Below are 18,002 nucleotides of genomic sequence, written 5' to 3'. Positions count from 1 at the left end.
ATATGATTTGCAAATAATTTCTCCCAGTTGGTGGGTTGTCTTTTCATTTTGATCCTGGTTTCCTTCACCTTGCAGAAGGTGTTTAGTCTGATGAAGTCCTATTTGTTTATTTTTTCCTATATCTCCCTTGTCCGGGTAGACATGGTATTCAAAAAGATCCTTTTAAGACCAATGTCAAAGAAGAACTGCCTATATTTTCTTCTAGGAGTTTTATGATTTCAGGTCTTACCTTCAAGCCTTTGATCCATTTTGACTTTATTTTTGTGTGTGGCAAAAGATAATGGTTACTTTCCTTCTTTTGCATGTGGCTATCCAGTTTTCCCAACACCATTTATTGAACAGACTCCCTTTTCTCCATTGTACATGCTGAGCTCCTTTGTCTAAGATTAGCTGTCCATAGATGTGTGGTGTTATTTCTAGGCTTTCAGTTCAGTTCTATTGAGCTGTGTGTCTGCTTTAGCACCAGTATCATGCTGTTTTGATTACTATACCTTTGTAATATATTTTAAAGTCAAGGATTGTGATGCATCCAGCTTTGTTCTTTTTCCTCAGGATTGCTTTTTGGCTATTTGGGGTCTTTTTTTGCCCCACTTGAATTTTAGGATTCTTTACTTGATTTCAACAAAGAATGTGATTGGGATTCTGGTTGAGATTGCACGAAATCTGTAGATTGCTTTAGGTAGTGTGAACATTTTAACTATGTTTATTCTTCCAATCCATGTGCATGGAATATCCTTCCATTTCTTTATGCCATCTTCAATTTCTTTCAGTAATGTGCTATAGTTTTCATTGTATAGGTCTTTCACCTCCTTGGTTAAATTTATTCCTAGACATTTTATTCTTTTTGTTGCAATTGTAAATGGGATTGTATTCCTGAGTTCTCTTTCTGTTGGTTCGTTATTAGAGTATAGAAATGCAACTGATTTTTGTAAGTTGATTTTGTACCCTGCAACTTTGCTGTAGTTGTTGATTATTTCTAATAGTTTTCCAATGGACTCTTCAGGGTTTTCTATATATAAAATCATGTCATCTGCAAACAGCGAGAATTTCACTTCTTCATTGCCTATTTGGATTCTTTTTATTTCTTTTTCTTGCCTAATTGCTCTGGCCAAAACCTCCAGTACTATTTTGAATAAGAGTGTTGAGGGTGGGCACGCTTGTCTTATTCCTGTTCTCAAAGGGATTGCTTTCATTTTGTCCCCATTGAGTATGATGTTGGCTGTGGGTTTGTCATATATGGCCTTTATTAGTTTGAAGTGCTTTCCTTCTATACCAATTTTATTGAGAGTCTTTATCATAAATGGATGTTGGATCTTGTCAAATGCTTTCTCTGCATCTATTGAGATGATCATGTAGTTTTTATTCCTTATTTTGTTAATGTGGTGTATCACATTGATTGATTTGCTGATGTTGAACCATCCCTGTGACCTCGGTATAAATCCCACTTGATCATGGTGTATGATCTTTTTAATGTATTGTTGGATTTGGTTTGTCAATATTTTGTTGAGGATTTTTGCATCTATGTTCACCAGCAATATTGGCCTGTAATTTTCCTTCTTTGCGTTGTCCTCCTCTGGCTTTGGTATCAGGGTGATGTTGGCCTTGTAGAATGTGTTAGGAAGTGCCCCATCTTCCTCAATTTTTTGAAATAGTTTGAGAAGCATAGGTAGAAAATCTTCTTTGAATTTTTGGTAGAATTCTCCAGAGAAATTGTCTGTTCCTGAACTTTCATTTTTTGGGAGGTTTTTGATTCCTTTTTCAATCTCTTTATGTGTGATTGATCTATTCAGATTCTCTATGTCTTCCAGTTTTGAAAGGTTGTAAGAGTATAAGGATTTGTCCATTTCTTCTAGATTATCCAATTAGTTGGCATATAGTCTTTCATAGTATTCTCGTATAATTTTTTGTATTTCTGTAGTGTCCATTGTAATTTCTCCCCTTTCATTGCTGATTTCATTTATTTGAGCCTTCTCTCTTTCTTTTCTTAGTGTGCCTGGCCAAGAGTTTGCCAATTTTGTTTCTCTTCTCAAAGAACCAGCTCTTTGTTTCATTGATCCTTTACACTTTCTTTTTTGTTCAATTTCATTTATTTCTACCTTAACTTTTATTATTTCCCTTCTTCTGCTGAGTTTGGGTTTTGTTTGTTCTTCTTTTTCTGATTCTGTTAGGCGTAGTTTAAGATTGCTTATTTGCGATTTTTCTTGTTTGTTAATGTGGGCCTGAATTGCTGTGAATTTTCCTCTTAGGACTGATTTTATTGCATCTCATATGAGTTGGTATGGTTTTTTTCATTTTCTTTTGTCTCCAGATATTTTTTGACTCCTCCTTTAATTTCTTCAATGATCCATTGGATGTTCTGTAGTATGTTGTTTAGTCTCCACATGTTTGTCCCTTTCCCAGCTTTTTTCTTGTAGTTGATTTCTAGTTTCATAGCATTATGGTCACAAAAGATGCTTGATATGATTACAATCTTCTTAAATTTATTGAGGCTTGCTTTGTTTCCCAACATATGGTCTATGCTTTAGAATATTCCATGTGCACTTGAGAAGAATGTGTATTCTGTTGTTTTTGGATGGAGCATTCTAAATATATCCATAAAGTCCTTCTGATCTAGTTTTTTGTTTAATTCCACTATTTCCATGTTGACTTTTTGTCTTGATGATCTATCCATTGATTTAAGTGGGGTGTTGAGGTCTCCTACTATTATTGTGTTGTTGTTAATATCTCCTTTTAGGTTTGTTAATAGTTGCCTCAAGTATTTTGGTGCTCCTGTGTTAGGTACATAAATATTTATAAATGTTATGTCTTCTTGGTGGAGTGTCTCTTTTATCATTGTATACTGCCCCTCTTTGTCTCTCTTTACCTGCTTTATCTTGAAGTCTACTTTGTCTGATCTAAGTGTGGCAATGCCTGCTTTCTATTGTTTGCTATTAGCTTGGAGTATCATCTTCCATCCCTTCACTCTGAGCCTGTGTTTGTCTTTGGAGTTGAGATGTATTTTTTGGAGACAGTGTGTTGTTGGGTGTTGTTTTTTAATTCATTCTGCCACTATGTATATTTTGATTAGATAATTCAATCCATGTACCTTTAGAGTGATTATTGATATATGAGGGCTTAATGCTCCGATCTTACTGCTCATTTTCTGGTTATTCTGCATTTCCTTTGTTTCTTGCCTTGTGTATTTCAGACTAGTCATTTTCTATGCTGGTTTTCTTAGTTTTCTCCTTATTTATCATTTGTGTCTCTGCTCTAATTATTTGTTTAGTGATTACCATTAGGTTTGTATAAAAAATCTCATAGATCAGATAGTCCATTTTCTGATAGCTTCTGACTTCCTTAGACTAAGCTGATTCCATCCCTTTCCTCTTCCCCTTCTAAGTTATTATTGTCATATCTTATTCCACCTTGTGTTGTGAGTTTGTGGTTAAAATGAAAAGATTACATTTATTTTGATGTTTTCCTTCTCTTTATCTTTAATGTTATAATTAAGTGTTTACTGACCTGTTCTGATAGAGAGCTGCAATTTTCTGGTTTTGCCTGCCTATTTGTCTCCTTGATCAGGGCTTTGTAGCCCCTTTCCCATTTTTTTTTTTTCAGGTATGAGGGCATTCTTGAGAATTTCTTGTATGGGGGTCTTGTGGTGATGAACTCCCTTAGCTTTTGTTTATCTGGGAAAGTTTTTATTTCTCCATCATATCTGAAGGATATTTTCACTGGCTAGAGTATTCCTGGCTGAAAATTTTTGTCTTTCAGAATTTTAAATATATCATTCTGCTCTCTCCTAGCTTGTGAGATTTCTACTGAGAAATCCACTGAAAGCCTGATAGGGGGTCCTTTATTTTCTTCTGCCTTACTTATTTTCTTCTGCCTTGCTGCCCTTCATATTTTTTCTTTGTCATTGGCTTTTGCCAGCTTTAATACTATATGCCTTGGAGAAGGTCTTTTTACATTGATATAGTTAGGAGATCTATTGGCTTCTTTCACTTGTATTTCCAGCTTCTTATCCAGGTTTGGGGAGTTTGCTACTATTATTTCTTTGAACAAGTTTACTGCTCCATTCTCCTTCTCTTCTCCAACTGGAATGCCTATAATCCTATATTGCATTTCCTAGTTGAGTTGGATATTTCTTGGAGAATTTCTTCATTTCTTTTAGTCTTAGTTCTCTCTCCTCCTCCATCTGAAGCATTTCTATATTTCTGTCCTCTAAATGGCTAATTTGGTCCTCCATAATATTAGCTCTATTGTTTAGGGAGTTCAGACTTTTCTTTATCTCATCCATTGTGTTTTTCATCTCCAACATTTCTGATTGATTCTTCTTTATAGTTTCAATCTCTTTTGTGAAGAAGTTCATGGTTTCATTGAACTGTCTTTCTGTATTTTCTTGTAACTCATTGAATTTTTTATGATAGCTATTTTGAATTCTCTGTCATTTAGATTATAAATTTCTGTGCCTTCAAGGTTGATTTCTGTGTGCTTCTCATTTCCCTTCTTATCTGAGGGTTTAATATATTTTTTCATACTGCTAGATGGCATGGATTTGTGTCCCTGCATAGTGGTAGTATCTGGTCACAGCTTTCACTTGCTGCCACTGGATGGTGGTCAGGAGCTATGTATTCTGAGCCCGCCACGATCTGCAGCTCCCTTGCTCCAGCTGCTCACTGCTTTTCCCTGTGTGTAGTGCTCTGGCCGAATGCTGGACTGGAGTCCTGGGCGGAGGAGGGGTGCCTTCTTTTGCCTGTGTGATCCCCCAAGCTGCTGACTGCTTTTCTGTCTGTATGTGCTCCGGCTGACCGCTGAGCTGGAGCACCAGGAGGGTGGAGGCATGCTTTCTTTTGGCTGTGTGATTCCAGGGACATTCTCACTGGGCCCTTGCTATCTGCTCTTCTGGGGTGCTAGCTTGATGAAGACACCCTGTGATAGCTAAATTACCTCTGTGTGGGGCTTTCCCATGGGCTGTAAGGGAACTTGGAGAGCAATGGTGTTCCCATGGAGGGCTGTCCCTCCCCCCCTTCCTCTCAGAGCTGCACACAGTCCCGTGGTCACTGCCATTTGAGAGGAAGAGAAGATTCACCTTACCTCCTTCCACTTCCTCTGGGGGATCCAGCCTCTCCACCTTCAGACATATGGCTGGGTAGGTCTCTCAGACTGCTTTCATGTCATGTGAACGTCCTCTTTGGTGTATGAATGTCCTTTTCATTATATCTGAGAGGGGAGAGTCTAAGGGGAGAGCTCACTCAGCCATGATACTGACATCATTGTCTTCTTGAATTTTATTTTTAACAGCATTTTATTTTTGTCTCATGAATGGCATCTACTCACTTTTCTCTCTGAAGATATTAATTATGCATTTTTGGAAGCTTATTTTTCTGAATGTTTTTTGATTCCTTTGATCTCCTTTCTTTTGTTTATTTATTGGGTGTCTATCACTCACATTGCAGGCTTTTATCAAATGATCCTTGAATTTTTGGTGACATTTGAGAATTAGGCTCTAAAAGCTCTTTAGAAGCTTTGAACATATGGATGGGGGCTTGCTTGTTTGGTGGGAGACTCAACAGGGAACCTCTGGATACATTAGATAAGCCCCAAATAGCAGTATTTGCTTGTCCTCTCTCAATTTTGTTTCCCCAGAGAAAAATCCTCCGCTATCCTGCCTTGGGTCAGGTACATGGATTCCTGGATGCTGAGAACATTTTAGGCATACTGCTATTTTAGGCTTTTGCATTTTTTATTCCCTGTGCATAGAGTGGTCTTCTACATACCCATTTGACTGGCTATTACACCTCCTTCATCTTTACTAGAGAGTTTCCCCTCTCTGTGAGGCTTTTCTTGGTCACTCAATCTAAAATTGTCCCCTAAACCTTGACACACACTCTCTGTCCCTTTTCTCTGCTTAATGTTTCTCCTTCATGTCATCTGCATAGTATATATTTTAGCTACATTTAGTTATATTTTGCTAGCTGTCTTCCTTTAATAGAATATAAGATTCATAAGGGCAGGTAATTTTATCTGTTTTGTTGACTGCTACATCCTCAGAATCTAGAACAGTGCCTGGTACATAATAAGTGATCAATAAAATTTGCTGATTAATCATTAAATTAATATACATTACATTCTTTCAGTATTAAAGGTCTATCTTATCATTGGCTATTTTTCTTATCACCTTTATGCTTAGAAAGTTCTTTTCCTTCTATATAAGTTATCTATATTTTCTTTCAGTTATTTTATGGTTTCATTGTGTATATTTTACTTTTTGGGCCTTTTGAAATTAATTTTGGAATAGAATAAGAGAATGTAACATTCCTCTCCTCCTTTCTTCTTTTCCTCCTCTTCTTTTCTTCCTTGCTTTTTTTTTACTTTTTACTAGTAAACTAATTTTCTCATCAATTTTTTGAGAAATAATCTCTCTTCCCTAAAGTGTCTGTGAAATTTTATTTTTTGTGAGGTTATAGCCACTTTTGCAACCTTTGCATACTGCTCTATGTAGAACACCATTTGGAGCTCTATTTCATGATTCTCTAACAGGTTATGGTCATGAAAATTACAAGTGTATTTCTTTGTGGTGCTCTACTGTGTTCCTACCAGAACTAAGTTTTTCCAATACATACCATATAGTTTTAGAATATTAACATCCACCATGTAAAGATTCAGATCATTTAAAAAATATGTTGAATTAACTTGTATGTTATGAGGTTAATTCTATTGTTAAATTTTTGAGGTAAATATTTTTTTTCTCTTGAAAATCCTAAATGTAATTATAGTTTTGTAAAGCGTTAGGGACTAACAGTGCTACAGAACCACAGATGTACACTGTGAATTTAGTAACTAAATGAAAGCATACGTACATGTTGTTGCTGGTTCCTATGCTGTCTTTTGTTTTTCTCCTTTTAAGGTTCATAATAGTCCTAAGTGCCTTGGTTCAGTGTATTATTGTTATCGGTCAATCAGCTTGTTCTTTTCAGACCAAGAGGAAATTCGAATTTATGGGCATGAAATAAAAAAGGATGGAATCAGGTAAGATATGATAAATGATATAATGAAAACAACACCATGCAGTAATAGAATTTCCAAACATCTCACACTGGAAGCAAATTGTGGAGAGTGGGAAGACAGGATTTCTTCTTCTACAGCAACCTTAAAGTTGTGTCATCCAGACATCAAAATGTCAGGAGGCTCCAAGGCCAGCCAGGTGGCCAGGAACCTCACCAGCTTAAACTTCCTAGTGTTTGTGCAGGAGACAAATCTGTTTACACAGGTGGAGATAAGATCATCTTACCTTTTTTTAAAAGAAATCTTCATAAGAGAAATCTTCATAGTTCGACTCTTCAATTATTTTTGCCCACTTTCTTAAATGTTTTCTTTCCTTCTTTCTTTTTTTTTTAAGCAGAAACTTAAAAATAAAACTAAACTTCTGGAGGTCCTTTCCAAATCCATGTGACTGAAGTTTGGATGTCATTTGAGATTTTCCATTAGTGTTCTGACAAAAATTCAGAGCCAATGAAAGACCAGCCTTCTTGAATACATCAGAGAGGAACCCATTTCTGCCCTCCTAGCTAACAAGGATAAGACCTGAGAGATTTTGGGAAGAAGATGTTTATTTATTTTTCAGAAAGTTTTATACATTTTAAACTAAGAATACTGTGGAATAATCCACCTTCCAATCTAAATGATTACAGAGATACTCAATTTTAAATATTTCTTGGCTGAGTTATGCCAGGAAAAGTAAATTGTGGGATGGAACCATTCCCTTCATCATTCAGAATTCACCAGCAAGTGTTTGAACCAAGATGATTCTTTCCAGCGCAATGGTCTTACCAACCTATGTGCTTTGTTCTCAGTTTAGATTCCTCGAGAGCAGCAGGTGACAGCAGAAGGGCGTTGGAGGAAGCACCAGGGGAGCCGGGCGCCGGCAGCCCCGAGCAGCCCCTCTGCTTCTCTGGGGCCTATTTTCTTAATTAATTGGGTTCTGTACTTGTCATTTTCTTATAAAAGAAAGCTCAGCCATTTGAATGGGAAGATAATGCATTTACATATTTGTTTCTTGAAGCTGAATTTAAATAGTAATTTAGAACTCTTTATATGGGATTTTTGGTAACATCACGGGCACTTTAAAAAATTATTATGTTTTATAAAACAAAAATGTCATTCAAGTAGATTTTCAAGAGTACTAAACCTTTGTTAAATCTAGGACATAATATTTAAATTTTAATTGAGAAAATATTTCTTTGAGGATTTCAACTTGTATGATACAAAGAGGATGGTTTTCTTATTATTCAGCTTATAGTAATGCCCTACCTGGCCTAGGGCCTAACCCATAGGAGGGGCTAGAGAAACGTTTGCCAAAATGCAATCAAATGTGTGAGTCTCTGCCTGTGGTCCTCTCTGGACTTCAGTTCTGTCTCCTATGAAGTGAAGGGTTTGGGTGAACCCATGAGTAATTTTCAGCATTACTCTGTGAATTCATTTTAGATGGCATTATTAATGTTTCCTGCATAGGTTGCAGGGAGTTCTTAAATTTGTGGCGGATTACTTAATTTTTACAATTATCCCCCATCTCTACTAGCATGCTTTTATGTTATAGACATCTGGATAATCACAGTTATGTGCCTTTTGTTTTAAAAAAATTGTGTACTTAGTCAAATTTACTGTGAAAGAGACCAAATAACCAAGGATAAAACAAAAAAAAACTACAATAGAACATTTATATCTCCGTACAATTCACTTCCCATTGCTACAAACTTGCAAATTCAAACAATATTAGGCATACTGACTTCTACCATAAATTTACTATGAATTCCTCGTAATTTTTAATAAGAATAGATTACTAGAGTTTTCTTATTTATTCTCCAATGTAAATTTTTAATTACTTTTCCTACTCTTATAGCAAATGCTCTGTAAAAAATTATCTGCAAACATGTTTGTGTAAATAGTGACAGATATTTTGAGCTATTTCTTTGGAGACTCTCCTTTCGTTAATGAGCATGTTGAGTTTTATAGCTTTGTCCCGTGTAGCCATGCTTTTCTTGGGACGGAACTCATAAATTTGAAGTTTTTGAGAGAAATTGTGAACGTCTGTACTAACCTACCTTCGCACTCCCTCTACAGTTTGTAATTCCATTTAGCACGGCTATTTTAGTGAAAATGATTTTTCCCCCCTTCCATTTCTTTAATTATTAGCACCTGCTTTTTTGGTCTTACTTGTGGATGGAAGGAGACTATTGTTCTTTGAAAAATATTCTAGGGGACTCACTGTGCTTTTAAAACGTCCAATTGTTTAGTTTTCTTCAGTTTTCTTATACCACCTGCTTCCTTTTATGTGTCTATGCTTGTGAAAAGTGGAAAGACTAGACATTGGATCAAGATTTAAATATTCAGTGTAACCCTTTTAAAGAGGCCCAATTGTACCCAATTTAAAAATCATTGATATAACCCCTATACAATGCTGTATGATAAAGTATTTTATATTCCTAATAATGTACTTTGCAGCATTAAAAATATGAATTATAATTAATCCTGCCTAGATGTTTTCCTTGTGGAAAACAATGACTTATACCAAGATGGCATTTTGGGGGTAGAAGCTCCTATTTCTTTGCAGCCAAATTTAAAATAAAATTAAACAGAATTGGAACTTGAGAAACATGCTTACATGTTTTGACCATTGTTTGTCTTTACTTCAAAAAGTTAAGCAGCTTTTTAAGATTATCTTGAAGTCTCTAGATAAAAAATAAATACATTTATGCTCTCATTATTCTAAATAAACAATGTTATTTTCCAGATTTTAAAAAATTTATTTAGCAGAAGTGTGTTTTTGTTTGGTTGAAAGAATCATTCAATTGTAATTGTAAAATCTAAGTCAGTATAGAGACAAGAGTATCATTTTTGTTGTCTTTTTATTTCAATATTGTATTAAAAAAAGTTGAGATTTTCTATAGGATGGATGCTTTGGAAATCTGCAAAGTTTATTCAATAATTTTGAGTAATAATTCTCTTTAATTTAATTAGCCCAATCGCTTCCAGAAAGAAATAGATCATCTGTAATTGATCCTTCATCATAATTCTTAGATTGCCTTTGTTCTGTTTTCCAAGTCTAACATTGCCTCAGACAATTGGACAAGTTTCCATTGAGAAACTAGCTGACTACATTCTGGTGAAAACAACGTTTGGTTTTTCATTGGCTTGGGATGGAATATCTGGAATTTACCTCAAATTGTCTGAGAAGCATAAAGGGAAATCGTGTGGCTTATGTGGAAACTACAATAGCATTCAATCTGATGATTTTGTCATTCAAGAAGGTACGTGGAGCAGAGGAGACATGTCGGTACTTCTGAGGTGTTCTTTCTTCACTGATCAAGCTGTTGGTACCCAAGGACACCACTTGTCCTATGTTGAGTAAGATTGGCAGCTGTCACTTGGCTGCTTTAGTGATTTGAAGTGAAACAAATAGGAAGATATTTTTGTGTCATTCTTGAAAACCATGAGCTAGTTTACACTTGCCAAATTAAGATACAGGATTTACTCATGTACCAAATATTAACTGAGCATTTACTTTGTGTCAGGCACTGTTGTAGGAGCTTGTGATACATCAGTGAGCAAACGTCAGTGAACATCTCTCCTTCTTAGGCTTATATTTTAGTCATTCAAACCTATTTGGGAAAAAATTGTCTACTTTTGGCCAAAAGTTATTTTGCATCCAGTCTTGATCGGAATAAATTAAATGACTGTCAAATAACAGTTTTATAAAGATGATAAAATGTGAACATAATTTATAAAAGTTGAAAAATAACTTGGAAAAGTTTTATCACGTATAATGATGTAGATATCATTCATCTATACATTCTAAGTCATAAAACTAATCTCGGTGAGCTATTAAAAATGGGTCTGTTCCAATTTGGGTACTTGTGTGCAGTGGCAACAGAATAAGAGAGTCACAGGACACAACCATGATTTAGGTACACAGAAAGAGGACTATTCTTCTTAGTACCAGCAGACCTGGCATTGAATCTTGTTCCAACTCTTATAAGTTATATAATTTGAGGCATCTCATTTAATGTCACTGATGCTTAGTTTCTTCAGCTGTAAAATAGGGTTAAAATAATTCTGAATTCACAGTGTTGTCAGTAATAATAATAATATACCTAGATACTATTTATAATAATAGTTAATATGAGCACATAGCTATGTTATTCCCAATCCTTACAACATCCTGTAAGATGGGTGGTATTTTCTTAATTTTATAATGAGGACACAAGGGGACATGCCCGTTGTAACACAGCTTGTAAATGGTGCTGTCAGGGTGGATTACATATCAGACTGGCTCCCAATGCTATGCTTAGATAAACGTGTGAGAAACTGACTTTTAATCTTAAAGCACTATATAATGCTTTTTGTTTTATATTATAAAATTAAGAAAGAAGAGTCACCCATATGTTGTGTTTTAAGGGACGGTGAAAGTCCTACTTAGAGTGTGGGTTCTGGAGTCAGACTGTGGGATTCAAATTCTGCTTTGCCACTTATGAAACTTTCTGAATTTAATGATATAATAAATATATACTTCATAGAGTTGCAAGGATTAAATGAGGTAATCCATGCAAAATACTTAGTACAAGTGCCTGGCACATAGTTAATACTGAATACATTTTAGCTAATTTATCATCTCCAAGTGTTCTCAATAAGCCTATAATGGAGCTAACATGGAAATGTTTGATTAAAGACATTGCTTTAAGAGGCTCTTGTTAAAATGCAAACATTTTATCCCAGATGGATAAAGCGTCATCAGGATTAGTTTACTAGTAGCTAGAGGATAGAGTGGGGCTCCAAGGAGTCAGTTTCTTCATACGTGAAATGGAGATGATTATAATGCCCCTGAGTCTTCCCAGCCTGTGAGGATCAAATGAGAAAAAATGTAAGTGGAAGTGCTCAAAATCTGTGAGCACAATGCAAATGTACAGTATCCAGATCATCACTGATTGGTGTTCTGCATCCGTTTGGGTATTTAGAATGAGAGGGTTCCCAACCTTGGAATCTTGAGACTTTAGTAGGAAGGAGGGCTTTGGACTCAAGCGGAACAATCAGATGGTAATTATTGATTTCTTTTTCTTCTATATTAAGGCTTCATGAAAAAAATAATCCTCAATTGATTCTCAGTATTAAAGTTGGAAAAGACTGCTATGGGCAACTTCCCCTGGGACATCTGAGGTGTAGAGGTCAGGATAGAAAATAGCATCTGCTCTTGTTTGAGGCAGATCAGGATTTGAGTTAAGAGTCAGACAGAGTTTGATAACCTGAAACATAAAATGGTATTTCACAGTGAGATATGTGGGGCAGCATGCAAAAGACTGTTAGCAGATTATAAATGGGAGAAGACGCAGGAGGCAAGTGGACTGCATTGTGGCTGAGGTGGCAGAAGGCAAGAAGCACCCTGGAAAATATGTGGAGTTGCCTGAGCTGAGAGATTTTAGCTTCTTCTCAATTTTATATGGTGCACAGTGTTACGCAGAGTAATAAAAAAACTAACTTACAATAATTTATAGGGATGTGACTAGAACATGTCCTCCGATTTTCTCCCATACTGTAATAATGCAAGAAAATGTCTATAGACGAGCCATATTACCTTTAGCTTTAAGAAGCCTCGTACCTTCTTGAAACTCAGCCTGTACTTTACTGATTAGATAAATCTTTAGAGGCAGTGAGGTAGTTTGATTGAATGCATAGTCTCTTAGTGATTAAAATTGTATTTCTCTCTGCATTCATACTCATTCTTCGGGGATGACTTCACAAACAAATGAGGATTTTCAGAATTTCTGTGGATATAGAAAGATTTTAATGTGTTGTCTACTTGAGATTCTGGTTCCATCATTCATGTCTACAGCTAGCTACACATCAGCCCAGAAGTCTGGTTTACTCTTGTTCCTCCCACGTGATAATTAATCGTGCCTCCCTTTCACTCTCAAAAGTGTCCCAATACGGACAATAAATCACTCTATTTGTGGCAATATTTCATATGAAACACTTTAATTTTAGTTTTGCAGGCTCCCAGACCACCAATTCATATGGATTTAAAGGCTCATAGTAACCAACTTTTGTGATTCTTTTTTTAACGCAGTGTAGTAAAAATAGCTAAATACAGTATGTGGTTAAAGCTGGAACTAAAGGGAACTCTAGTGGATTGCCCAGGTTATTTAGTTACATTAAAATTTGTGCATAAATATTGAAATAAGTGGGCCTTTAGGAATGCTTTTGATTCTGCAGACTTTTAAAAAATGACTGTTTTGAAATGAAATGTGACTATAAATCTACTTAGAAGGAACATCAGTTTTTCCTTTTTAAAATAAGTACATTAGATCAGACTCGTGCTTGGTCCAATGTGTAACATTTCCAACAATATCAGAGATAAGGAAGTGGGCCAGACAAATGTGAAAACTCTAGAGGTCTAATAATGTATTGAATAAATACTGCAAACTCTTTTGTATTTATTCATTCACTTATTTAGCTAATGTATCTTGAGCACCAACTGTATACCAGATACGAAACCAGGTCTACAGCAATAAGACAGCTTAGACAAGCTCTCTCCCTTCATGTAGAAGAAGACAAAATAAATAAAAAGATAAATTAAAGTATAATTTTTGCGAGCAGTAGCAGCCATGAAAATGACAGTGGGGAAATGAGATTAAGAGAGAGAGACAACAGGGTGTGTTGGTGGTAGTTTAGATCACGCGGCAGAGAAGGCTCTCTGAGGAGGTCATATTGAACAGAGGACTAAATGAAGTTAGGGCCGGAGCAGAGGAGGGATTGGAGGGAAGAGGGATTCTGAAGGAGGAGCAAGAGCAAGTGCAAGAGCAAGGTGGGATGAGCTTGGGTGAAGAACAGTATAAAACTAGTGTGATGGAGTAGGCTAAGGGAGAACGGGAGTAGAAGATGTAGGAGGGGCGGGGTTGAGAGGAGTGGGTGGAGGAGGCGGGGAATCAGGGGAGGGCAGGGGCCAGATCAAAAAAGTCTCTACTGTCCAGGCCACAGTAAAGTTTGGGATTTTACACTAAGAGAACAAAGCATTCTTATGGATGAACTCCTACGATCTTCCCAATTGCTAAGAGCAAGCAGACGTCTTTCCGTCTTGAAGAATCGGAGAGCGAGTGACCAAACGCTTGCCTTGAGATTTTTGATTCTAGTGGTGCAGTAGCTCGTCATCAATGGTAGACCTGTGGCTCTGTAAATCTAAGTGGTGGAGAGCCTAAAACTCACAGGCTGAAGCTCAAAGCTAACTGTCTCAGATGGATCTTCGAGATATCGTCTGTTTGGTTCTGCTAAGTCCTTGAGATTTCAGATTCAGCCTCTGCCTGAGTGTGGAGCAGGATTACTTTTCATGTCAGGCCCTGAACTTGTTCCCAGGCCAGGTGCTGAGACAATTTAGACTTGATTTGGATTAGGGAGCCCAGAGTGCTCACCATCAACTCTCTGTCTGTTGCTGCCCGCATATTAGCTCTTCAATCTTGCCTCTGAGAAGTGCTGGGATGGTATCAGGATTCTGAGCAATCTCTCCTGAGCATGTTTGGAAACACTGTTCATCATATTCAGATGAAATGGATTCACTTCTTAGTCTTCTCTTCTCCAGGTGTCTTTACTAGTCTTTCCTTGTCTGTGTGACTGTCCTCTGAAATCTCCACAAGGGCCTAACAAAGATTTTTTTTTTATTGTGAAGTACCACAAAAACGGAACTACAATTTTAGTAAGATTATGACTGATGTCAAATATAAAGACAGGACTGTCTGAAAATTTTCACACTAAACTTTTACTTAGTTTTCTGCGTATTTTTTCTCCTCTCTGCAGCACAAGCTGTAGGCTAATTAGAGCTTTACTGATGTGCATGTTGTACCACTTACTTTCCATCCTTTCTCATGTTGCTTCAGTGAAATTTGCTTTTTCTTCTCCAACAATATTAACTTTTATTTGGTACGTAGAGTTTGTTCAATTTATTTTTATTATGCTAAAGTAATTTTATAGTCTAATATCATTGGTAATTATAAAGCTACTGAGTTTAACTTTTTGACCAGAAAGTTTATCTTGATGAACTGTGTCTTTGTGGAAAGCGATGCTATGACACATACTTTTGTGTGTGTGTTTGTGACATAGAGGACTACACAGAAGACATTGCTATGTTTGCAAATAGTTGGTTGGTGCAAATGCTAGATGACAACAAATGTGTACCCACAGCGTCAGATTTTCCAAATCCGTGCTCCAGTGGAATGCCAGCATTTGAGGTAAATTTGATGTGAAAAATTGGGGCATCTGGGATATAATACACATATATTGTATTGTATATTAAACGTTAAGCATTTTTAGTGCAAACACTACGTAATTTCACATGTTAAATTCAGGAAGTGTAAGTGCAACAGGAATAATCTTAAGGTATTTCAGAAATAGTGAATGTAATGCGTTTCATAAAAACAGTACTCATTATGAAAACATACATTTAGAAAAATGTTGGTTATATTTATAAGCATAAATTATCTTCTCTTTACCAGTAGGAAGAGAGAATTTTGCCAATAGATCAGTAGAAAAAATGAGAGTACCCTCACGGTTAAACATGTTCTGGTGACTGCCATCTTTCTCTACACAGGCAATCTTCTTCAAGTGTCAGATACTGTTGCAGTTTCCTTTTTTGAGCTGCCATGAATATATTGATCCATATTTATATATTGCCAGCTGTGTTAATGATCTTTGCAAGTAAGTGACATGATTAGGATTTGCAATAAAATTTTCTTTATCCACAAGGAAGAGTAAAAACCACTCCTGTAGCTTAGCCATCTCAGCAGTTCACAAAATATAATGGAAAGTGTAAAACAAACTGTGCTAACAGCTATAAGAAGCTTACTGGATAACAGGCACAGTCTAAGTGTTGTATATAAGCAGCATGAACCGAATATAGCAGTTCTTAAAAATTTTTTGTGCCGCTTATCCCTTTTGGGAGGCTAGAGATGTCTATAGACTCTTTTTCAAAATGATGTTTTTAAATGCACAAAATAAAATACATGAGGTTACAAAGGAAGTATTATATTGAAGTAGAGTTATCCAAGTAGTAAAAGAAGTGAATTTCTGATATATGTGTTTTTATATGAACTTCAGGTCTAATGACTACTGTAGTTTTTCATAGCAATGAGTGTAAACAATATTTTGAGATACCTGCAGCAATTATAATGAGAAATGAAAACAAGGCAAAATGAGATGTATTGATGACAAAGTCACAGATACTGCTAAGAACATTGTGATGTGTTACTATATGTACAATGGAAGGAAATGCTAAATTTCAGTTGGAGATTAGTGAAAATAAACGTGTAGTATTTATCTCCTCCAACGTGACAGACTCCTGCGTTCTTTCCCAGGTTGAGAACACCTAGACTAGGTGATTGTTTAGGGAGCAAATTCAGTGAAACTCATCGTAATATGTTCATCATTGCAGAACTTCCTATAAATTTCCCTTTATTGAAGTGAAGACCTTTCTATTTTTTTTCAAAAATTTACCAAATGTGTGATTAGCCGTCTTTAACATTAAAGAATTTCTCAAGAAGTTTTCACTAATCTGAATTTTTTAAGAATCCCCAGAAGTTTAAATGACACATGGAACTTTGTTGTAAAAAACTAGACTAATTTTTGGTTGAGTAAACCACTTAAGTGGCATCTTGGATAGCTCGTTTAGAGGTTTAAGTTTATCAAATTTGAGAGCAAAGAGGAAAGGTTGAGGTAGTATGAAATTGCCTTATTTGTAACTACTTTTTTGATTAATGGAGATTATTACAAAAATAATGAAGACAATGATATTTTCCAGATGTTAAAATAAGCTTATTTGGGATTCTTGTTAATTTTGAGTAGAATGCAATTATATTTGTTTATATCTATAGTCTCTAAACTTTAGGGACTGATGAACGAATGCAGGAGTTATGAAAGAGCTACTCGTCTGCCTAGAATGTTGTATACTGACCTTGCTCTATATTTTGCAACACTCTGTTCCCTATTTGGTTTTATTTTTTATTTATGAGCTATATTGTTATATCTCTGTTCTTTCACTCAGTCTCTTTTTTGAGGATCCCTGTAAGGAATCTGTATTCAGCACGTATAAGGAATTGAAAATTGTCCTTTTATTCCCTGATGACTCATTCTTAGACCATTTTCCAATAGTATTTTCACTTTCTTTATCATCATCATCTTTTTTTTTTTTTTTTTTTTTTTAAAGATTTTATTTTTTTCCTTTTTTCTCCCCAAAGCCCCTCTGGTACATAGTTGTATATTCTTCGTTGTGGGTCCTTCTAGTTGTGGTATGTGGGACGCTGCCTCAGCGTGGTTTGATGAGCAGTGCCATGTCCGCGCCCAGGATTCGAACCAACGAAACACTGGGCCGCCTGCAGCGGAGCGCGCGAACTTAACCACTCGGCCACGGGGCCAGCCCCAATCATCATCATCTTTAGCACCTGCTTCTCAAGCAAGCTGATATGATGTACCATTTAGCAGATCCAGGAAAGTCATTCTCCATTTATTGGTTAGCATATTATTTGGCTGCTTCAGTTGCCAAAGTATCAATGGCTTAAATTAAATTGAATGCTTATTTTTATCTCATACAAAGTCCAAGTTGGTAAGAGGTCCTGGGTTCGTACCTGTACCGTGTGTCGGCTCCATGAGTTTTCCAATGACCTAGTGATACTATTGCTATGTCATCCCCTAGAACCTAAGATATTCTCAATTTCATGGATAAGATTGGCTCACCATTACCTTGTCCATATTTCAGCCCTTAGGAAGGAGAAAAGGAAATACAGGCTGTCAGCTTTTTTGAGGAAGTTGCCTGGAAGTTTCATGCATACTCCCATTTTTAACCCTCTGGCCAGAACTCAAAAACGTGGCCACACCTCCACGCCAGGATAGCTGGGAGATGTCGTCTTTGGCTGGGCAGCCATATGCCCAGCAACAACTTGGGAGTTCTAATACTGATGAGAAGAAGAGGGAACTGGGGAGGAAACAGT

At 36.3% G+C, this 18,002-nt stretch overlaps 1 protein-coding gene across 1 annotated transcript in view; it reads left to right on the top strand.

Moving 5' to 3' along the window:
- Positions 1 to 18,002, top strand: part of OTOGL (otogelin like) — a 143,049-nt gene that overhangs the window by 15,210 nt on the left and 109,837 nt on the right. Inside the window, exons 7-10 of the mRNA XM_046646650.1 lie at positions 6,890 to 7,011; positions 10,084 to 10,289; positions 15,124 to 15,251; positions 15,611 to 15,717. Coding sequence (XP_046502606.1) covers positions 6,890 to 7,011; positions 10,084 to 10,289; positions 15,124 to 15,251; positions 15,611 to 15,717 — 563 coding nt within the window. The remainder of the gene's footprint in view (positions 1 to 6,889; positions 7,012 to 10,083; positions 10,290 to 15,123; positions 15,252 to 15,610; positions 15,718 to 18,002) is intronic.

The sequence above is a fragment of the Equus quagga genome, chromosome 19, assembly GCF_021613505.1.
Source record: "Equus quagga isolate Etosha38 chromosome 19, UCLA_HA_Equagga_1.0, whole genome shotgun sequence".
Lineage (NCBI taxonomy): Eukaryota > Metazoa > Chordata > Mammalia > Perissodactyla > Equidae > Equus > Equus quagga.
Note: the sequence above shows the minus strand (reverse complement) of the source record. Positions and strands in the feature narration are given on the sequence as shown.